This window comes from Meles meles, chromosome 5 (assembly GCF_922984935.1).
Source record: "Meles meles chromosome 5, mMelMel3.1 paternal haplotype, whole genome shotgun sequence".
NCBI classification, from domain to species: Eukaryota; Metazoa; Chordata; class Mammalia; order Carnivora; family Mustelidae; genus Meles; species Meles meles.
The window spans coordinates 153,057,567-153,078,897 of record NC_060070.1 but is presented as its reverse complement, the minus strand read 5'-3'; the positions used below and the strand labels follow the sequence as shown (position 1 = coordinate 153,078,897).

The window sequence follows — 21,331 nt, the reverse complement described above, 5'->3', positions numbered from 1 at the left end:
CTGGAGGCATCACAATTCTGGATTTCAAGCTCTATTACCAAGCTGTAATCATGAAGACAGTATGGTGCTCCATAAAGACAGACACACATCAATGGAACAGAATAGAGAGCCCAGAAATGGACCCTCAACTCTAATTTTCCCTAAAGCAGGTAAGAATGTCCAATGGAAGACAGACAGTCTCTTCAAAAAATGGTGTCGGGAAAATTGGACAGCCACCTGCAGAAGTATGAACCTGGACCATTCTCTTACAGCATACACAAGGATAAACTCAAAATGGACGAAAGACCTAAACATGAGGCAGGAGTCCATTAAAATGCTGGAAGAGAACACAGGAAACAATCTCTGTGACCTCAGCTGCAGCAACACCTTGTTAGACACATCTCCATGGGCAAGGGAATCAAAGACAAAAATGAAGCATTGGGACTCCATTAAAATAACAAGCTTTTGCCCAGCAGAGGAAACAGTTGATAAAACCAAAAGAGATTGACAGAATGGGCTAAGTTATGCCCAAAGGACATATCAGATAAAGGACTAGTATCCAAAATCTATAAAGAACTTATCAAAGTCAACACCCAAAGAACAAATGATCCAGCCAAGACATGGGCAGAACCCATGAACAGACATTTCTGCAAAGAAGACATCTAAATGGCCAACAGACACATGAAAAAATGTTAACCATCACTCGGCATCAGGGAAATACAAATCAAAACCACAATGAGATAGCACCTCACACCAAGTTACAATGGCTAAAATTAACAAGTAGAGTTAGAGAACGGGGAACCCTCCTACACTGTTGGTGGGAATGCGAGCTGGTGCAGCCACTCTGGAAAACAGCATGGAGGTTCCTCAAAAAGTTGAAAATAGAGCTACTCTATGACCCAGCAATCGCACTACTGGGTATTTACTGCGAAGATACAAATATAATGATCCAAAGTGGTATGTGCACCCCCAATGCTCATAGCAGTCGTGTTCTCAATAGCTGAACTACGGAAAGAGCCCATATGTCCAGTGACAGATGAATGGATAGTGAAGAGCTGATAATAATGGAATACTTTGCAGCCATCAAAGATGAAATCTTGCCATTTGCAATGACATGGATGGAACTAGAGGGTATTAGGCTAAGTGAAATAAGTCATTCAGAAAAAGACAATTATCATATCATGTCCCAGATATGTGGAATTTAAGAAAAAAAACCAAGGACCACAAGGGAAGAGAGGAAAACAAGAAACATGTCAAAACCAGAGAGGGAGAAAAAGCATAGGAGACTTTTAATCACATGAAGCAAACTGAGGACTGCTGGAGGCGACAGGAGTGGAGGGAAAGGGTAACTGGGTGATGGACATTGGGAGTGGCATGTGTCGTAATGATCTCTGGGTTTTATATGATTGATGGATCACAGACCTGTACTCCTGCAACAAATAATACATTATATGATAACTAATTGAATTTATTTATTTATTTTTAATTTATTTTTTAAGATTTTATCTATTTATTTGACAGAGAGGGATCACAAGTAGGCAGAAGGCAGGCAAAGATAGAAGGGAAGCAAGTTCCCCACTGAGCAGAGAGCCCGGTATGGGGCTTGATCCCAGGACCCTGGGATCATGACCTGAGCCAAAGACAGAGGCTTAACCAACTGAGCCACCCAGGTGCCCCTAACTAACTGAATTTAAATAAAAAGATAATTAAAGAAAGAATTTTAAAAAATAACCTCATTAGAAGTTTGGTAGAGTTTGGTTGCTTTCCTTTATATTCAGCTTCAAGATTAGACTATGCCTAATTATTAGCTCTGTGATCCCGTGTACAGTAATTATGAAGGAGAATAAGTGACCAAAAAAATCCACATATTTACATTTATTTATTTATTTTTAAGGATTAAATTATTTATTTTAGAGAGAGAAAGAGAGTGCATGAAGAGGGGGAGGTGAAGAAGGAGATAGAGAGGGAAGTGGACTTCCAGCTGGGCACGGAGCTCTATACATAAGCTGGACTCCATCCCTCACTCTGAGATAATGATTATATTAAAAGTAAATGAAAAATTTATTCACAGATTTACATTTAAAATTAAGTAAGTGAATGGACTCTTACTTATATATTTATATGTAAATGTTTTGGGCAATTGTGACAACAAAAAGTCTTAAATGTTTTGTAAAGCATGTAGGTTATTAATAGAGAAATATAAGTCATAACCAAAGAGATAAACAAGGTCTCCTCTGGCATTGTCCTTGATCGTCATTCTCCCTGAGGACAGCCATCTCTGGACAGCTCAGTGACAGGGGCTCATTAAGAGTGTGGGGCATCTGCTCCCCAGAGACGTCAGCCAGGGAATCACATTTGGTTCTCAGTGCCAGCCCTGCCCAACAACAGCTGAGTGTCACAGCACTGTCTCCTGTGCTCATAAGGGTCTCCCTGTCATACAGCCAGGTCACTGCTTTTGGAAAACCAAGGTGGAGTTTGCAATTGTCTTCATCTCCTACCTCCTAGAGGAAAAGGTCAGATCTCTGTTCACCTAAAGATACATGAAGTTATCATGAGAAAACATCCTTCTGCTTAGGAAAAATTTATGGATAAGCCAGTGCTGGTGTAGTCAACCTTTGCGTTTACTGCACACGACTGATTCTGCATGTCCAGGTGCCAATCCTTGATACTGTCTTTAGGTAGTGACTTGGAAAGGAGGTAGGGAAATAGCTTTGAACCTACAGAGAGGGTGAAAAGAGGTGAGTGGAATGAAACTTGGTCTGTGTGTTGCTTTAGGAATTGGAAGTTCGTTCATTTTCAGTTGCAATTGTTCTCGAAACAAAAGAGCTGTCCTGGTTTGCACATATGGTCTACTGTCTAACGGAAGACTATGGAAAGTCACCACACGTAGGAACTAGATTTAGCTCTTTGTTATAGACTCCACTAAGGCATTCCCAGATATTTCTTTCTACTATAGTACATTCACTACACTTGTGTATGCACATGTGGAAAACACTTTAAATATCTATATAATGGGAATAAAATATGCCCTTCAGCAACAGAATAAGAGAGTCTTCATGTGTATAGAAGTATTATACTATATGCTTCCATTCTTTCCTATTGGTTCTTATTGTCTATGAAATAGGCTATATTTGTTATCTGTTTAAATATCATTGTCACTACTAATCGTTTCTAAATGTTCATTTTCCCCATTAAAAGTTACCAAAGAATCTAAAATATGTAGGGATCATTAGAAACAGTATGTTGACGATTACAGCAGGGAGTTCCATTTTGTGGATATTGTGTCAGTGCATCTCTACTGAGGCACTGAGTTTCATCCTTCTATCCTTGCAATGCATTGTGAATGGCCTCTGTGTGAATGCTGTTGGGGCCCTGCTCAAATGCTCTTTACCTGGCTGTTGCTCTGACCCTAACCCTATATGTTAGGAATATGAGCTGTAAGGTGCACAACCATTCCCTTCTTCAGAGATTTGCCCTCAGCTGAAAGGGAACCACTTTGCCAGGGGGTCTCGGGAACACATTTGGGGCAGCTCACAGCCAGTGACAGATTCATGGGAGAGACAAAAGGCTGCCAATGTCAAGACAGGACTAAGTCTGATGCAATTCATGATCCAAAACTGTGCTGCCCAATATTGGATTACATAACCACAGGAAGTCATTTAAATTTAAATTAATAATATTAAATAGAATACAAAATTCAGTTTCTCAGCTAGGCTATTTTAAATGCTCAGGTAGTGACATGTGGGTAGTGGCTATTGCATTAGAAAGCGAGGGCTGCGTATTTCTACCAGCACAGATGCTTACTTGTATGGGAGAGTGGTGTCCAGCTACTTATGGGATCAGGCTCATGCCATCTTCCACCTGTGACAACATCCTGGCTTAGCAGCATTCTCTGCTCAGTTTTGCTTCCCTCATCCCCTTTACCCTGAGAGCATTCCCTGAACAAACCACTTGCAGTGGAAATCCTACTTGATCCTCTTCTCCCATGGAACCTGATGGAAAGCACCATCCATGTTCATGCGACCTGTCATTTCAGTGTTGTGAAAGCTGAGTTCCCCCTCACTAGCTCATCTTGCATTGACCTTGGGGGCCTTTCTAGTATATTGGTGTCAACTCAGACCTAGGGAATAGAAGATTTATTAAAACAATAGTTTATCATTCCTAGCACTGTCAACCGAATTTCAGGATTCATTCAGTAACTGCATAGTGCAGGGTTTGTATGTCAATTATGTCGGTGACTGCTATATATTTGAAATATGTTCAATAATGAATTTTCATGAGGTCTTTGGTGTTTAAAATATTTAGTTTGCTTGCTGAGTATGTGATTTTGAAGAAATAAGGATCTTTCCACTTAAAACTTTAATTTTTTAAATTTCTTTTCAATGTAATGGTATTCATTGTTTTTGCACCACACACAGTGCTCCATGCAATATGCCCCCTCCTTAATACCCACCACCTGGCTCCCCCTAACTCCCACCCCCCACCCCTTCAAAACTTCATGTTGTTTTTCAGAGTCTATAGTCTCTAATTATTCACCTCCCCTTTTAATTTCCCACAACTCCATTCTCCTCTCCATCTCCCCATGTCCTCCATGTTCTTTGTTATGCTCCACAAATAAGTGAAACCATATGATAATTGACTCTCTCTGCTTGACTTATTTCACTCAGCATAATCTCGTCCAGTCCCATCTATGTTGCTATAAAAGTTGGGTATTCATCCTTTCTGATAGAGGCATAATACCCCATAGTGTATATGGACCACATCTTCCTTATCCATTCGTCCGTTGAAGTGCATCTTGGTTCTTTCCACAGTTTGGCGACCGTGACCATTGCTGCTATAAACATTGGGGTACAGATGGAACTTCTTTTCACTACATCTGTATCTTTGGGGTAAATACCCAGCAGTGCAATTGCAGGGTCATAGGGAAGCTCTATTCTTAATTTCTTCAGGAATCTCCACACTGTTCTCCAAAGTGGCTGCACCAACTTGCATTCCCACCAACAGTGTAAGAGCGTTCCCCTTTCTCCACATCCTCTCCAACACACGTTGTTTCCTGTCTTGCTAAGTTTGGCCATTCTCACTGGTGTCAGGTGGTATCACAATGGGGTTTTAATTGGAATCTCCCTGACGGCTAGTGATGATGAACATTTTTTCATGTGTCTGATAGCCATTTGTATGTCTTCATTGGAGAAGTGTCTGTTCATATCTTTTGTCCATTTTTTGATATAATTATCTGTTTTGTGTGTGTTGAGTTTGAGGAGTTCTTTATAGATCCTGGATATCAATCTTTTGTCTGTACTGTCATTTGCAAATATCTTCTCCCATTCCGTGAGTTGCCTCTTTGTTTGACTGTTTCCTTTTCTATGCAGAGGTTTTGATGTTGATGAAGTCCCCAAAGTTCATTTTTCACTTTTGTTTCCTTTGCCTTTGGAGACATATCTTGAAAGAAGTTGCTGTGGCTGACATAGAAGAGGTTACTGCCTATGTTCTCCTCTAGGATTATGATGGATTCCTGTCTCATGTTGAGGTCTTTTATCCAATTCGAGTTTCTCTTTGTGTACAGTGTAAGAGAATGGTCGAGTTTCATTCTTATACATATAGCTTTCCAGATTTCCCAGCACCATTTATTGAAGAGACTGTCTTCCATTGTATATTTTTTCTGTTTTGTCAAGGATTATTTGACCATAGATTTGAGGGTCCATATCTGGGCTCTCTACTCTGTTCCACTGGTCTATGTGTCTGTTTTTATGCCAGTACCATGCTGTCTTTGTGATCACAGGTATGTAGTAAAGCTTGATATCAGGTAACGTGATGCCGCCAGTTTTGATTTTGTTTTTCAACACTTCCTTAGCAATTTGGGGTCTCTTCTGATTCCATACAAATTTTAGGATTATTTGCTCCAGCTCTTTGAAAAATACCGGTGGAATTTTGATCGGAACGGCATTAAAAGTATAGATTGCTCTAGGCATTATAGTCATTATAGCAATGTTTACTCTTCTGATCCAAGAGCATGGAATGGTCTTCCATCTTTTTGTGTCTTCAATTTCTTTCAAGAGTGTTCTGTAGTTCCTTGAATACAGATCCTTTACCTCTTTGGTTAGGTTTATTCCCGGGTATCTTATGGTTCTTGGTGCTATAGTAAATGGAATTGATTTTCAAATTTCCCTTTCTGTATTTTCATTGTTAGTGTATAAGAAAACCACTGATTTCTGTACATTGACTTTGTATCCTGCCACTTTACTGAATTGCTGTATGAGTTCTAGTAGTTTGGGGGTGGAGTCTTTGGGGTTTTCCATATAAAGAATCATGTCATCTGTGAAGAGAGAGAGTTTGACTTCTTCCTTGCCAATTTGGATACCTTTTATTTCTCTTTGTTGTCTGGTTGCCATTGCTAGAACTTCTAATACTATGTTGAACAAGAGTGGTGAGAGTGGGCATCCTTGTCGTGTTCCTGATCTCAACAGGAAGGCTGCAAGTTATTTCCCATTGAGGATGATATTTTCTGTGGGTGTTTCATAGATTTTATGAAGTTCAGGAATGTTCCCTCTATCCCAATACTTTGAAGAATTTTAATGAAGAACGGATGCTGGATTTTGTCAAATGCTTTTTCTATATCAATTAAGAGGACCATGTGTTTCTTCTCTCTTCTCTTATTGATTTGATCTATCACATTGATTGATTTGGGAATGTTGAACCAACCTTGTAACCCAGGGATGAATCCCACCTGGTCATGGTGGATAACCTTTTAAATGTGCTGCTGGATCCTGTTTGCTAGGATCTTGATGAGAATCTTTGTTATTTATTTATTTATTTATATTATAAATTTATTTATTTTTTTTTCAGCATAACAGTATTCATTGTTTTTGCACAACACCCAGTGCTCCATGCAATACGTGCCCTCCCTATTACTCACCACCTGGTTCGCCCAACCTCCCACCTCCGCCCCTTCAAAACCCTCAGGTTGTTTTCAGAGTCCATAGTCTCTTATGTTTCGCCTCCCCTTCAAATTATTTTTAATAAACATATAATGTATTTTTATCCCCAGGAGTACAGGGCTGTGAATCGCCAGGTTTACACACTTCACAGCAGTCACCATAGCACATAACCTCCCCAATGTCCATAACCCCCTCCCCCTCTCCCAACCCCACCTCCCCCCAGCAACCCCCAGTTTGATTTGTGAGATTAAGAGTCATTTATGATTTGTCTCCCTCCCAATCCCATCTTGTTTCATTTATTCTTCTCCTATCCCCCTAACCCCCCATGTTGCATCTCCATGTCCTCATATCAGGGAGATCATATGATAGTTGTCTTTCTCCGTTTGACTTATTTCACTAAGCATGATACCCTCTAGTTCCATCCACGTCATCGCAAATGGCAAGATTTCATTTCTTTTGATGGCTGCATAGTATTCCATTGTGTATATATACCACAGCTTCTTTATCCATTCATCTGTTGATGGACATCTAGGTTCTTTCCATAGTTTGGCTATTGTAGACATTGCTGCTATAAACATTCGGGTGCACGTGCCCCTTCGGATCACTGCGTTTGTATCTTTAGGGTAAATACCCAGTAGTGCAATTGCTGGGTCATAGGGTAGTTCTATTTTCAACATTTTGAGGAACCTCCATGCTGTTTTCCAGAGTGGTTGCACCAGCTTGCATTCCCACCAACAGTGTAGGGGGGTTCCCCTTTCTCCGCATCCTCACCAGCATCTGTCATTTCCTGAATTGTTAATTTTAGCCATTCTGACTGGTGTGAGGTGAAATCTCATTGTGGTTTTGATTTGTATTTCCCTGATGCCGAGTGACGTGGAGCACTTTTTCATGTGTCTGTTGGCCATCTGGATGTCTTCTTTGCAGAAATGTCTGTTCATGTCCTCTGCCCATTTCTTGATTGGATTGTTTGTTCTTTGGGTGTTGAGTTTGCTAAGTTCCTTATAGATTTTGGATACTAGCCCTTTATCTGATGTGTCGTTTGCAAATATCTTCTCCCATTCTGTCAGTTGCCTTTTGGTTTTGTTAACTGTTTCCTTTGCTGTGCAAAAGCTTTTGATCTTGATGAAATCCCAATAGTTCATCTTTGCCCTTGCTTCCCTTGCCTTTGTTGATGTTCCTAGGAAGATGTTGCTGCAGCTGAGGTCGAAGAGGTTGCTGCCTGCATTCTCCTCAAGGATTTCGATGGATTCTTTTCTCACATTGAGGTCCTTCATCCGTTTTGAGTCTATTTTCGTGTGTGGTGTAAGGAAGTGCTCCAATTTCATTTTTCTGCATGTGGCTGTCCAATTTTCCCAGCACCATTTATTGAAGAGGCTATCTTTTTTCCATTGGACATTCTTTCCTGCTTTGTCGAAGATTAGTTGACCATAGAGTTGAGGGTCTAATTCTGGGTTCTCTATTCTGTTCCATTGATCTATGTGTCTGTTTTTGTGCCAGTACCATGCTGTCTTGGGGATGACAGCTTTGTAACAGAGCTTGAAGTCCGGAATTGTGATGCCACCAACTTTGGCTTTCTTTTTCAATATTCCTTTGGCTATTCGAGGTCTTTTCTGGTTCCATATAAATTTTAGGATTATTTGTTCCATTTCTTTGAAAAAAATGGATGGTATTTTGATAGGGATTGCATTAAATGTGTAGATTGCTTTAGGTAGCATAGACATTTTCACAATATTTATTCTTCCAATCCAGGAGAATGGAACATTTTTCCATTTCTTTGTGTCTTCCTCAATTTCTTTCATGAGTACTTTATAGTTTTCTGCATATAGATTCTTAGCCTCTTTGGTTAGTATTATTCCTAGGTATCTTATAGTTTTGGGTGCAGTTGTAAATGGGATGGACTCCTTAATGTCTCTTTCTTTTGTCTTGTTGTTGGTGTACAGAAATGCAACTGATTTCTGTGCATTGATTTTATATCCTGACACTTTACTGAATTCCTGTACCAGTTTTAGCAGTTTTGGAGTGGAGTCTTTTGGGTTTTCTACATATCATCTGCGAAGAGTGATAGTTTGACTTTTTCTTTGCCAGTTTGGATGCTTTAATTTCTTTTTGTTGTCTGATTGCTGAGGCTAGGACTTCTAGTACTATGTTGAATAGCAGTGGTGATAATGGACATCCCTGCCGTGTTCCTGACCTTAGCGGAAAAGCTTTCAGTTTTTCTCCATTGAGAATGATATTTGCGGTGGGTTGTTCATAGATGGCTTTGATAATATTGAGGTATGTGCCCTCTATTCCTACACTTTGAAGAGTTTTGATCAGGACGGGATGCTGTACTTTGTCAAATGCTTTTTCAGCTTCTATTGAGAGTATCATATGGTTCTTGTTCTTTCTTTTATTAATGTGTTCTATCACATTGATTGATTTTTGGATATTGAAAGAAACTTGCAGCCCTGGAATAAATCCCACTTGATCGTGGTGAATAATCCTTTTAATGTACTGTTGAGTGCTATTGGCTAATATTTTGGTGAGAATTTTTCCATCTGTGTTCATCAAGGATATTGCTCTTATTTGGTGGGATCCTTGTCTGGTTTTGGGATCAAGGTGATGCTGGCCTCATAAAAAGAGTCTGTAAGTTTTCCTTCTGCTTCAATTTTTTTTTTACTTGTATGTAATATTTTATTTTACTTTTTTCCCATTTTATTTATTTTTTCAGCGTAACGGTATTCATTCTTTTTGCACAACACCCAGTGCTCCATGCAAAACGTGCCCTCCCCATTACCCACCACCTGTTCCCCCAAACTCCCACCCTTGACCCTTCAAAACCCTCAGGTTGCCCCAACTTCCCACCCCTGACCCTTCAAAACCCTCAGGTTGTTTTTCAGAGTCCATAGTCTCTTATGGTTCGCCTCCCCTCCCCAATGTCCATAGCCCGCTCCCCCTCTCCCAATCCCACCTCCCCCCAGGAACCCCCAGTTTGTTTTGTGAGATTAAGAGTCATTTATGGTTTGTCTCCCTCCCAATCCCATCTTGTTTCATTTACTCTTCTCCTATCCCCCTACCCCCCCATGTTGCTTCTCCATGTCCTCATATCAGGGAGATCATATGATAGTTGTCTTTCTCCGATTGACTTATTTCACTAAGCATGATACGCTCTAGTTCCATCTTGATGAGACTAGGTATTATTTCTTCTTTGAAAGTTCGGTAGAATTCCCCAGGGAATCTCTCAAGTCCTGGGCTCTTGTTTTTTGGGAGGTTTTTGATCAATCTCATTACTAGATATCAGTCTTTTCAGGTTGTCAATTTCTTCCTGGTTCAATTTTGGAAGTTTATAGTTTTCCAGGAATGCATCCATTTCATCTAGGTTGCTTCGCTTATTGGCATATAACTGTTGATAATACCTTCTTTTTTTCCTTCCTTTTTAAAAATTTCTTTATTTTCATCTGTATCTTTGTGGTAAATACCCAGCAGTGCAATTGCAGGGTCATAGGGAAGCTCTATTTTTAATTTCTTCAGGAATCTCCACACTGTTCTCCAAAGTGGCTGCACTAACTTGCATTCCCACCAACAGTGTAAGAGGGTTCCCCTTTCTCCACATCCTCTCCAACACACGTTGTTTCCTGTCTTGCTAATTTTGGCCATTCTTACTGGTGTCAGGTGGTATCTCAATGTTGTTTTAATTTGAATCTCCCTGATGGCTAGTGATGATGAACATTTTTTCATGTGTCTGATAGCCATTTGTATGTCTGCATTGGAGAAGTGTCTGTTCATATCTTTTGTCCATTTTTTTAAAAGATTTTATTTATTTATTTGACAGAGAGAGATCACAAGCAGACAGAGAGGCAGGCAGAGAGAGAGAGAGGGAAGCACGCTGACAGCCGAGCAGAGAGCCCGATGCGGGACTCGATCCCAGTACCCCGAGATCATGACCCGAGCCGAAGGCAGCGGCTCAACCCACTGAGCCACCCAGACACCCCTGTCCATTTTTTGATATGATTATCTGTTTTGTGTGTGTTGAGTTTGATGAGTTCTTTATAGATCCTGGATAGCAACCTTTTGTCTATACTGCCATTTGCAAATATCTTCTCCCATTCCATGGGTTTCCTCTTTCTTTTGTTGACTGTTTCCTTTGCTGTGCATAAGCTTTTGATCTTGATGAATTCCCAAAGTTCATTTTCGCTTTCATTTCCGTTGTTGGATACATATCTTGAAAGAAGTCGCTGTGGCTGATATCAAAGAGGTTGCTGCCTATGTTCTCCTCTAGGATTCTGATGGATTCCTGTCTCACGTTGAGGTCTTTTATCCATTTTGAGTTTATCTTTGTGTACGGTGTAAGAGAATGGTAGAGTTTCATTCTTCTACATATAGCTTTCCAGATTTCCCAGCACCATTTATTGAAGAGGCTGTCCTTTTCCCATTGTATATTTTTTCTTGTTTTGTCAAAGATTATTTGACCATAGTGTTGTGGGTCCATATCTGGGCTCTCCACACTGTTCCACTGGTCAATGTGTCTGTATTTAAGCCAGTACCATGCTGTCTTGGTGATCACAGCTTTGTAGTAAAGCTTGAAATCGGGTAACATGATGCCACCAGTTTTGTTTTTGTTTTTCAACATTTCCTTAGCAATTCGGGGTCTCTTCTGATTCCATACAAATTTTAGGATTATTTGCTCCAGCTCTTTGAAAAATACTGGCAGAATTTTGATTGGAATGGCATTAAAAGTATAGATTGCTCTAGGTAGTATAGACATTTTAACAATGTTTATTCTTCCAATACAAGAGCATGGAATGGTCTTCCATCTTTTTGTGTCTTCTTCAGTTTCTTTCATGAGTGTTCTGTAGTTCCTTGAGTACAGGTCCTTTACCTCTTTGGTTAGGTTTATTCCCAGGTATCTTATGGTTCTTGGTGCTATAGTAAATGGAATTGATTCTCTAATTTCCTTTTCAGAATTTTCATTGTTAGTGTATAAGAAAGCCACTGATTTCTGTACATTGACTTTGTATCCTGCCACGTTACTGAATTGCTGTATGAGTTCTAGTAGTTTGGGGGTGGAGTCTTTGGGGTTTTCCATATAACAAATCATGTCATCTGTGAAGAGGGAGAGTTTGACTTCTTCCTTGCCAATTCGGATAAATTTTATTTCTCTTTGTTTTCTTATTTCCGTTGCTAGGACTTCTAATACTATGTTGAACAAGAGTGGTGAGAGTGGGCATCCTTGTCATGTTCCTGATCTCAACGGGAAGGCTGCAAGCTTTTTCCCACTGAGTTTGATTTTTCTGTGGGTTTTTCATAGATAGATTTTATGAAGTTCAGGAATGTTCCCTCAATCCCTATACTTTGAAGTTTGACGTTTGAAGGAATGGATGCTGGATTTTGTCAAATGCTTTTTCTGCATCAATTGAGAGGACCATGTGGTTCTTCTCTCTTCTCTTATTGATTTTTTCTATCACATTGATTGATTTGGGAATGTTGAACCAACCTTGTAACTCAGGGTTGAATCCCACCTGGTCATGGTGGATAATCTTTTGAATGTGCTGCTGGATCCTGTTTGCTAGGATCTTGTTGAAAATATTTGCATCCATATTCATCAGTGATATTGGTCTGAAATTCTCCTTTTGGTAGGGTCTTTGCCTGGTTTGGGGATCAGGGTAATGCTGGCTTCATAAAGAGTCTGGAAGTTGTCCTTCTGCTTCTATCTTTTGGAACAGCTTCAGGAGAATTGGTGTTATTTCTTCTTTGAAAGTTTGGTAGACTTCCCCAGGGAATCCATCAGGTCCTGGGCTCTTGTTTTTTGGGAGGATTATGATCGTGCTTCAATCTCATTACTAGATATCTGTCTATTCAGGTTGTCAATTTCTTCCTGGTTCAGTTTTGGGAGTTTGTAGTTTTCCAAGAATGCATCCATTTCATCTAGGTTGCTTAGCTTATTGGCATATAACTCTTGGTAATAATTTCTGATGATTGTTTCTATTTCCTTGGTATTAGTTGTGATCTCTCCCTTTTCATTCATAATTTTATTAATTTGGACTTTCTCTCTTTTCTTTTGGATTAGTGTGGCCAATGGTTTATTGGTCTTATTGGTTCTTTCAAAAAAACCAGCTTCTAGTTTCATTGATACGTTCTACTGTATCTCTGTATCTCATTGATCTCTGCTCTAATCTTGATTATGTCCCTTCTTGCGTGGGAGTTGGTTTGATTTGTTTTTGATTCTCCAGTTTTTTAAGGTGTAGAGACAGCTGGTGTAGTCTGGATTTTTCAATTTTTTTGAATGAGGCTTGAATGGCTATGTATTTCCCCCTTAGTACCGCCTTTGCTGTATCCCATAGGATTTGGACCGCAGTGTCTTCATTCTCATTGGTTTTGATGAATTGTTTAAGTTCATCTTTGATCTCCTGGTTGATCCAAGCATTCTTAAGCAAGGTGGTCTTTAGCTTCCAAGTGTTTGAGTTCCTTCCAAACTTTTCCTTGTGATTGAGTTCCCGTTTCAAAGCATTGTGATCTGAGAATATGCAGGGAATAATGTCAGTCTTTTGGTATTGGTTGAGTCCTGCTTTGTGACCCAGTATGTGGTATCTTCTGGAGAAGGTTCCATGTGCACTTGAGAAGAATGAGTATTCTGTTGTTTTAGGGTGGAATGTTCTGTATATGTCTATGAGGTCCATCTGGTCCAATATTTCATTCAATACTCTTATTTCTTTATTAATTTTCTGCTTCAATGTTCTGTCTATTTCTGAGAGAGGCATATTAAAATCCCTACTATCAATGTATTTATACCAATATGACTCTTTATCTTGATTAATAGTTTTCTTATGTAATTTAGTGCTCCCATATTGGGGACGTAGATATTTATAATTGTTAGATCATCTTGGTGGATAGTCCCTTTAATAATGATTTTGTGTCCTTCTGTATCTCTGACTACAGTCTTTAGTTTAGAATCTAATTTATCTGATATGAGAATCGCTACCCCGGCCTTCTTTTGAGGCCCATTGGCATGAAAGATGCTTCTCCATCCCTTCACGTTCAGTCTGGGTGTATCCTTAGGTTCAAAATGGGTCTCTTGTAGACAACATATGGATGGGTTCTGTCATTTTATCCAATCTGCAACCCTTTGTCATTTTATGGGTACATTTAGGCCATTCCCATTGAGAGTGATTATTGAGAGATAGGTTTTTATTGACATCGTGTTACCTTTGAAGTCTTTCTGTTGGTAGATTGTTTCTATATTTCTGTTCAATGATATTCTTAGGATTTTTTCTCTTTTATAAGACCCGCCTTAATATTTCCTGCAGTTTTGGCTTCATGGTTGCATAGTCTTTAAAGCATTGCCGGTCTTGGAAACTCTTTATCTCTCCATCCATTTTAAATGTCAGTCTTGCTGGATAGAGTATTCTTGATTGCATGTTCTTCTCATTTAGTACTCTGAATATATTTTGCCAGCCCTTCCTGGCTTGCCAGGTCTCCGTGGAGAGGTATGACGTTATTCTATTGGGCTTTACTCTGTATGTAAGGAGCTTCTTTGTCCTAGCTGCTTTAAGAGGGTCTGTCATGAACCAGAATTCCTCATTTTAAGTATAAGGTGTCGTGAGGACTTTCGAGAATCTAAAATCTTGGGAGAAAATCTCTCTGCCTCTAGTACATGAACGTTGTTTCCATTCGTGAGATTGGGAAAATTTTCATAGACAACTTCTTCCACTATATCTTCTAGACTCCTTTCTTTTTCCTCCCCTTCAGGGATTCCAATAATTCTGACGTTGGAACGTTTCATGGCATCATTTATTTCCCTGATTCTGTTTTCGTGGCTTCTGAGCTGTTTGTGCCAGGCTTCCTCCTGATCCTTTCTCTCTATCTGTTTGTCCTCCAGATCACTAATTCTATCTTCTGTCTCAGTTACCCTAGCTTTTAGAGAATTTATTAGATTGGAACTCATTGAGAGCATTTTGAACATCATCCCTGGTGGCTATCAGTTCTGCCCTAACATTGTCAACATCGTCCCTGGTGGCTTTCAGTTCTGCCCTAATCAATTCTGTTTGGTCATCCATGGCTTTCTCCAACCTAGCTCTTGCCTGGATAATTGTTAGTCTGAATTCCTTTTCCGACATATTGTCTTTCTTGATAGCCATTAGCTCTGTTGCCGAAGGTCCATCCTCTGTATTTTTCTTCTGTTGGGTATTCCTCCTCCTAGTCATTTTGGTAAGAGATGACTGAACAGATGCAGCTGGATTTATTGGTTGTGGTGCAGTCAAGGTGCACCCTGGAATGCTTCTGTGCAATCAGGTTTCCCCACCCAAATGAGAGAAAAAAGAAAAGAAAAAGAAATAGAGAAGAAGAGAGAAAAAAAAGGAAAAGAAAAAAGGAAAAAAAAATAGAGAGAGAGAGAGAGACAGGGAAAAAAGGGAAGACAAAAGAGAAGGCTCAGCCCAAATGGGCCCCAAGGTAAGATTTATGAAGTATACAAACAAAAACAGACAAACAAAAAGACTGATAAAAGTATATGACAAGAGAAAAAAATGTATACATATATAAGCAAAAAAAGGGAAGAATGTCATCAGAAAGTACCCCAAGTATAAAATTTATATATTATCAGGATAAACACAAATTCACTGAAACATTGGCAGAAGGAAAAATTGGGAGAGGGTTATAAATTCTTAGTGTAGGCGAGGAAGTTTATTTTGATTCTTTCTGGATGTATCTTGATGTTTTTGTTAAGGGACTCAACTTTCCTCAGTTACAGGGGGATTAGAAACTGGCTTGCCTATAGGGGTAGCATTGATTGGGGAAAGGGGATTACCTTGAAGTTTAACTTGAAGTATAACCCCCCTTAATATTTTCTGCTGTGTCGGCTTGGTGGTTGCATACTCTTTTAAGCCTTGCCAATTTTGGAAACTCTTTATTTCTCCATCCATTTTGAATGTCAGTCTTGCTGGATAGAGTATTCTTGGCTGCATGTTCTTCTCATTTAGTGCCCTGAATACATCTTTCCAGTCCTTTCTGGCTTGCCAGGTTTAAGCACTGTATTTAAAAGGTGGTGTTTTCAGGTTCTCTCTGAGTATGTGTTTAGTAGTTTTACTACTCTAAGGAAACTCAAATTCCAAACATGTAGCTTTCATAAAGACAGTATCTTAGAGAGGTAATTCTGATGAAATGTTTATATGCAGAGTTACTACCAATATTTTGAATGTAACCGAATTATTTGTATATGTACATTCTAGCTCTTTTAAAAATAATTTATTTTTTTATAAACATATAATGTATTATTAGCCCCAGGGAAACAGGTCTGTGAATCGCCAGGTTTACACACTTCACAGCACTCACCATAGCACATACTCTCTCCAATGCCCATAACCCCACCATCCTCTCCCTACTCCCCACCCCGGTCCCCCTAAGTTAGTTTTGTGACATTAAGGGTCTCTTATGGTTTGTCTCCTTCCTGATATTGTTTCATTTGTTTCATTTATTCTTTTCCTAATCCCAAAACCCCCCATGTTGCATCTCCACTTCCTCATATCAGGGAGATTATATGATAGTTGTGTTTCTCTGATTGGCTTATTTCACTCGGCATAATACCCTCTGGTTCTATCCATGTCATTGCAAATGGCATGATTTCATTTCTTTTGATGGCTGCATAGTATTCCATTGTGTGTGTGTGTGTGTGTGTGTGTGTGTGTATACCACAGCTTCTTTATCCATTCCTCTGTTGATGGACACCTAGGTTCTTTCCATAGTTTGGTTATTGTGGACATTGCTTCTAAAACATTTGGCTATACATGCCTCTTCGGATCACTACGTTTCTATCTTTAGCGTAAATACCCAGTAGTGTGATTGTGGAGTTGTAGGGTAGCTCTATTTTCAGCTTTTTGAGGAACCTCCATGCTGTTTCCAGAGTGGTTGTACCAGCTTGCATTTCCACCAACAGGGTAGCAGGGTTCCCCTTTCTCCACATCCTCGCCAGGATCTGTCATTTTCTGACTTGTTAATTTTAGCCATTCTGAATGGTGTGAGGTGGTATCTCATTGTGGTTTTTATTTGTATTTCCCTGATGCCGAGTGATGTGGAGTACTTTTTCTTGTACATTCTAGCTCTTAAATTCCTATCTCTGAACACATTTTTGAGTTTCTTTTGTATTACATTCCATTGCAGGTGAGGTGTGTACAAATGCAGTTCTGTAAAACATAAGATACATATTTGCAATAACGTCTCTCCCTCTGTCTGCATCTCCTTCTGATTCTTTTTGATTTGTTCTCCTTCTATTTCCTTCAGCCTTATTATCTCTAAAATGTATGTACATACTTAAAGTCCTTTAAGTCCCATTAAGTTCAGACCAAAAGACCTTTCATACCTATAACCAATGCCAACATGAAGTACATAACTTCCTTTTTCCCATATCACATATTAAAGATTTACTTTTTGTGATGATGTGGAAGTAAACTGCTGTAAGTTATGTCAATTTCAATCATTTATTGAAATAGTTACTTTTAGTATGCCACGGCCTGTCTCATAACATGAGAGATACACCTCCACCAACACCAACTTTTTAAATTTTTTTGAAGGTTTCTTTTAAAAGTTGCTAAACACTTGATTCTGACAGGAAACATGCGCTAACAGAGGATGGAACAGAGCAATGGCAGTTCTTTCACTGGATTTTTCCTACTGGGGTTCTCTGACCGGCCTCAACTGGAGCTAATCCTCTTTGTGGTCCTCCTGATCTTCTATCTGTTCACTCTGCTGGGAAACACCACCATCATTGCTTTGTCCTACCTTGACCCACATCTACATACTCCCATGTACTTTTTCCTCTCCAACCTAAGCTTTCTGGACCTGTGTTACACGACCAGCAGTGTCCCACAGCTCCTGGTTCATCTCAGGACAGAAGACAAGTCTATCTCATTTGGTGGCTGTGCAGTTCAACTGTTTGTTTTCTTAGGGTTGGGATGCACAGAATGCATTCTGTTAGGGGTCATGGCACTTGACCGCTATGCAGCCATCTGCAAGCCCCTGCAGTATACAGTGATCATGCACCCTCGTCTCTGTGCCCTCATGGCTTCTGCATCATGGTTCATTGGTTTTGGCAACTCCTTAGCACAGACAGTCCTCATCTTCCTTTTACCACTTTGTGGGAGAAATAAAATAGACCACTTCATTTGTGAGATCCCCGCACTGATCAAGCTTGTCTGTGTTGACACCACTGTGAATGAGTCTGAGCTTTTCTTTCTTGGTGTGATCATTCTTCTCATACCTGTGACACTAATCATCTTCTCCTATGGTCAGATTGTCAGGGCGATCTTACGAATAAAGTCATCTGCAGGGCAGAGGAAAGCGTTTGGCACATGTGGGTCCCACATCACAGTGGTCTCCCTGTTCTATGGCACGGCCATCTATGCTTACCTCCAGCCCAGCAACAACTACTCCCAGAATCAGGGCAAGTTTGTTTCTCTGTTCTATGCCATCGTCACCCCCACGGTCAACCCCATCATATACACACTGCGGAACAAGGATGTGACGGGGGCAATTAAGAAAGTGCTTTGCAGGAGCCAGGACTCCAGATGACTGGGCGGGGAAGACCCTTTGATGGAACACATTGAATGCTGGAGTGATTAATATGTTTGTGACCTACGTGGATCATCTAAAATTTCTGGTGATAAGTCTCAAGGGAATTTTCTTACCACATTCTTTTGTGCAAATGAGTACTCAAAATCCAAGTTCATGAATTCACACAACTTCCTGAGATGCTGATTTTTGTTACCAGATCATATGCGTGTATATACATATATGTACATATGTATATATATGACTTTTAGGACATTATTGTATCTGAACAGTACATAACTCAGTTCCTAGTCAATATTCTAAAGTTCTATCTACAATGATGCAGCAAAATTTCAAAGGGGGAAACATTTAAATCTTCTCTTTGTACCATTTTGTAAATTTTTTGATCCAGGTATCAACTGATCAAGGCTTTCTATCACACATCTGCCCTAGGCCCAAGGCAATTTGAATGCAGGGACACATGAAAGAAAGAGAAATGACCTCTGTTTCCCAGGAAATCCCATGTTCCATGGAGCTTACTCATTTTCACCTGGAGAAAATTTAAAGAAATAAATAAAATGTACATGAGCTATTAAAGATCTCTGTGTGTTTCAGCTTTATAGATAGCCATCTCATTATGAAATAACTGTCACACAGTTCTGAATTCTGCACACAGCCCAGTGCAGGTAGATGTGTTTGTGTCTGGGACTGGACACATATGTATAATAACTCTACTGTTCCCTATCCTGACAGCTAACCAGCCTCCCCAGGGCCTTGAACCCCTGAGCTGGCCATGCTCATGCCAAGTGATGTTGCTGCAGCAACAGCGTGGGGAGGCTGGAAATGACACCCAGGGGAGGTTATACACATGGTCAGGTTCTCTCTGTATCACTAAGAGAATCACAATATTCTTACTTGACACCATAGTGATTCTTCATGTATGCCAGTAGGAAAACAGTTCTGTATACTTTTTATCCCTGATGGTGACAAATATCCTGCTTTCCATTATATTTCAGCCACATCCTGACAGTTATATCCAAATGCTCACTTTAAAGTCCCTCAAGTGAACTGTCTTTGGTGCAATCAGTGTCATGACCTCAAGGTCTCATGACATTACAGAGCCTATTGTGCTGGAGAACAAGTCCTACCCTGCTCTTAAGGACACAGAGAACCTGGGGCAAAATATTTATTTCCTTTAAGTGAATGTGTGAGTGGCATTTGGATGTTTACAACTCATGGAAATAAGTTATAGAGAACAAAGTTCTCTGGGATCCATGCTAAAATAAAAAAGAAGTCAGTTAAGAGACCAAACAGAAGTTCAGGATTGTTCATTGACATTTTTCTAACGTTAGGAATCGGCTCCCCATGGTGTCCATGCCTTGTTTGTAACTGACTCCAGGGTTGTGTAAATTGTCACCAATATTATTTGGACCATTTCCTTCTGCGTGGTCACCAGTAAGTGTGGCATGGCTGTGCACCTGTACCCAAGGCTTGGCTAAGTTATTTATTCCATCTGTGTTTAGCCCCTGGAGGTCAGGAGGATCATGATGCTCTAGAGCAAGTCCTGGATTCTTCCAGCTCTTCTGCTTTCTGAGGAACATAGGGTGCACCCCTTTGGCTCAGGTAGTGATGGCAGAGACCCAGAATGTCAGTCGGATTCACATGAAACACAATTTTTAACAGCAGGAGATTCATTACCAGTTAGCGAAGGATACCAAGTAGCAGGAGTGCGTGCAGGAGGCCCCAGAGCCATCAGACACAGCTTGGCAGACCCCTTTACTGCAACGGAAAGCCTCTTTCTTTGCAAATGTGAGATGGAACTAGTGTGGTACCAGTCAGCACAGAGAAGGCTTGGGGGATTCACACATTTTGTGTACATACCTTCATAGCCCTGTCCTGGCTTTAGGACTGTCATTTGGTAGCATATCTGCAGTGTGTACAGTGTAGGTTCTAAACAGACCCTCTGCATCGTGCAGGAATCACTATTAGGTCAGAAATCACAACACAGCAACCCCTGTCAGACTCTCATGTCGCTCAGAGTCTGTGCATTTCAGTTACTGTTTTCCCGAGTTCTGCTCTGTCCAGGCTCACTGAGGAGGGAAGAACAAGTTATAGGTCCCTGTGAGCCCTTTCCTTTGCAGGTGGCTTCTTTTCAGATGCTTTTCTTGTAATACAGGTAAGAACTTCTTTCCTCGCTGTGGTATTGCAGCATATTTTAGAACCAGATGTTCAGACTCTGGGACCACTGTGCATGGAAACATGGTTTGGTGGGAAGGTAGGCTATGTGTCAGTGCATAAACGAGTGCTGCTCAGAGGGGTCAGTGGATGGGGTCCCTCAGATGGTCTAGGGATGGGACACTTGCTTTGGGGAGGGAGACAGTTCCTTCATCCCCCCAGGGTTCTTCCACTTGTTTTGGAATTAAATTGGTAAGAGCAGAGTTAACAGGAGAAAAACTCTGATGGTTTATTACTTGAACATGGAAGCTCAATGATGAAATTGAGACCCAAAGAAATGACCAAGGCAGGCAGTTATTATACCTTTTATACAGAGACAAAAAATGTGTGCGGAATTGACAGGATAATGGAAATACGTGTTTGGGAGCTTTAGTTAGGAAGGAATTATAATTGGAATTTGGGCTGAGGTATCCGATTCCTAGAAAAGTAGCAAGTTTTGTTTCTATAGCTTTCTCAACTCTAAGGTCCCTACCCATGGTGTCAGGATGTCTTTTTCTTCTTCATCCTGGTCAGGCTCCTTTCATGGGGAGATGTGTTTCCTGCTTTCAGGAGGACAGAGGACAGTGTGATGTCCTTGCACCTGCTGTTTCTGAAGTAGCATCCATTCAAGAAAGTCAGTATGACCTAGAGGTGCATTTTGGGATCTGCCCTGGGCCTCTACCTTT

The 21,331-nt window shown here is 40.3% G+C and overlaps 1 protein-coding gene across 1 annotated transcript; it reads left to right on the top strand.

Moving 5' to 3' along the window:
* Positions 1-17,513: 17,513 nt before the first annotated feature.
* LOC123942038 (putative olfactory receptor 2B8) lies at positions 17,514-18,452 on the top strand. Its single transcript, XM_046005957.1, has one exon. It carries the CDS (start codon positions 17,514-17,516, stop codon positions 18,450-18,452), a length of 939 nt encoding a protein of 312 aa, XP_045861913.1.
* Positions 18,453-21,331: the final 2,879 nt, after the last annotated feature.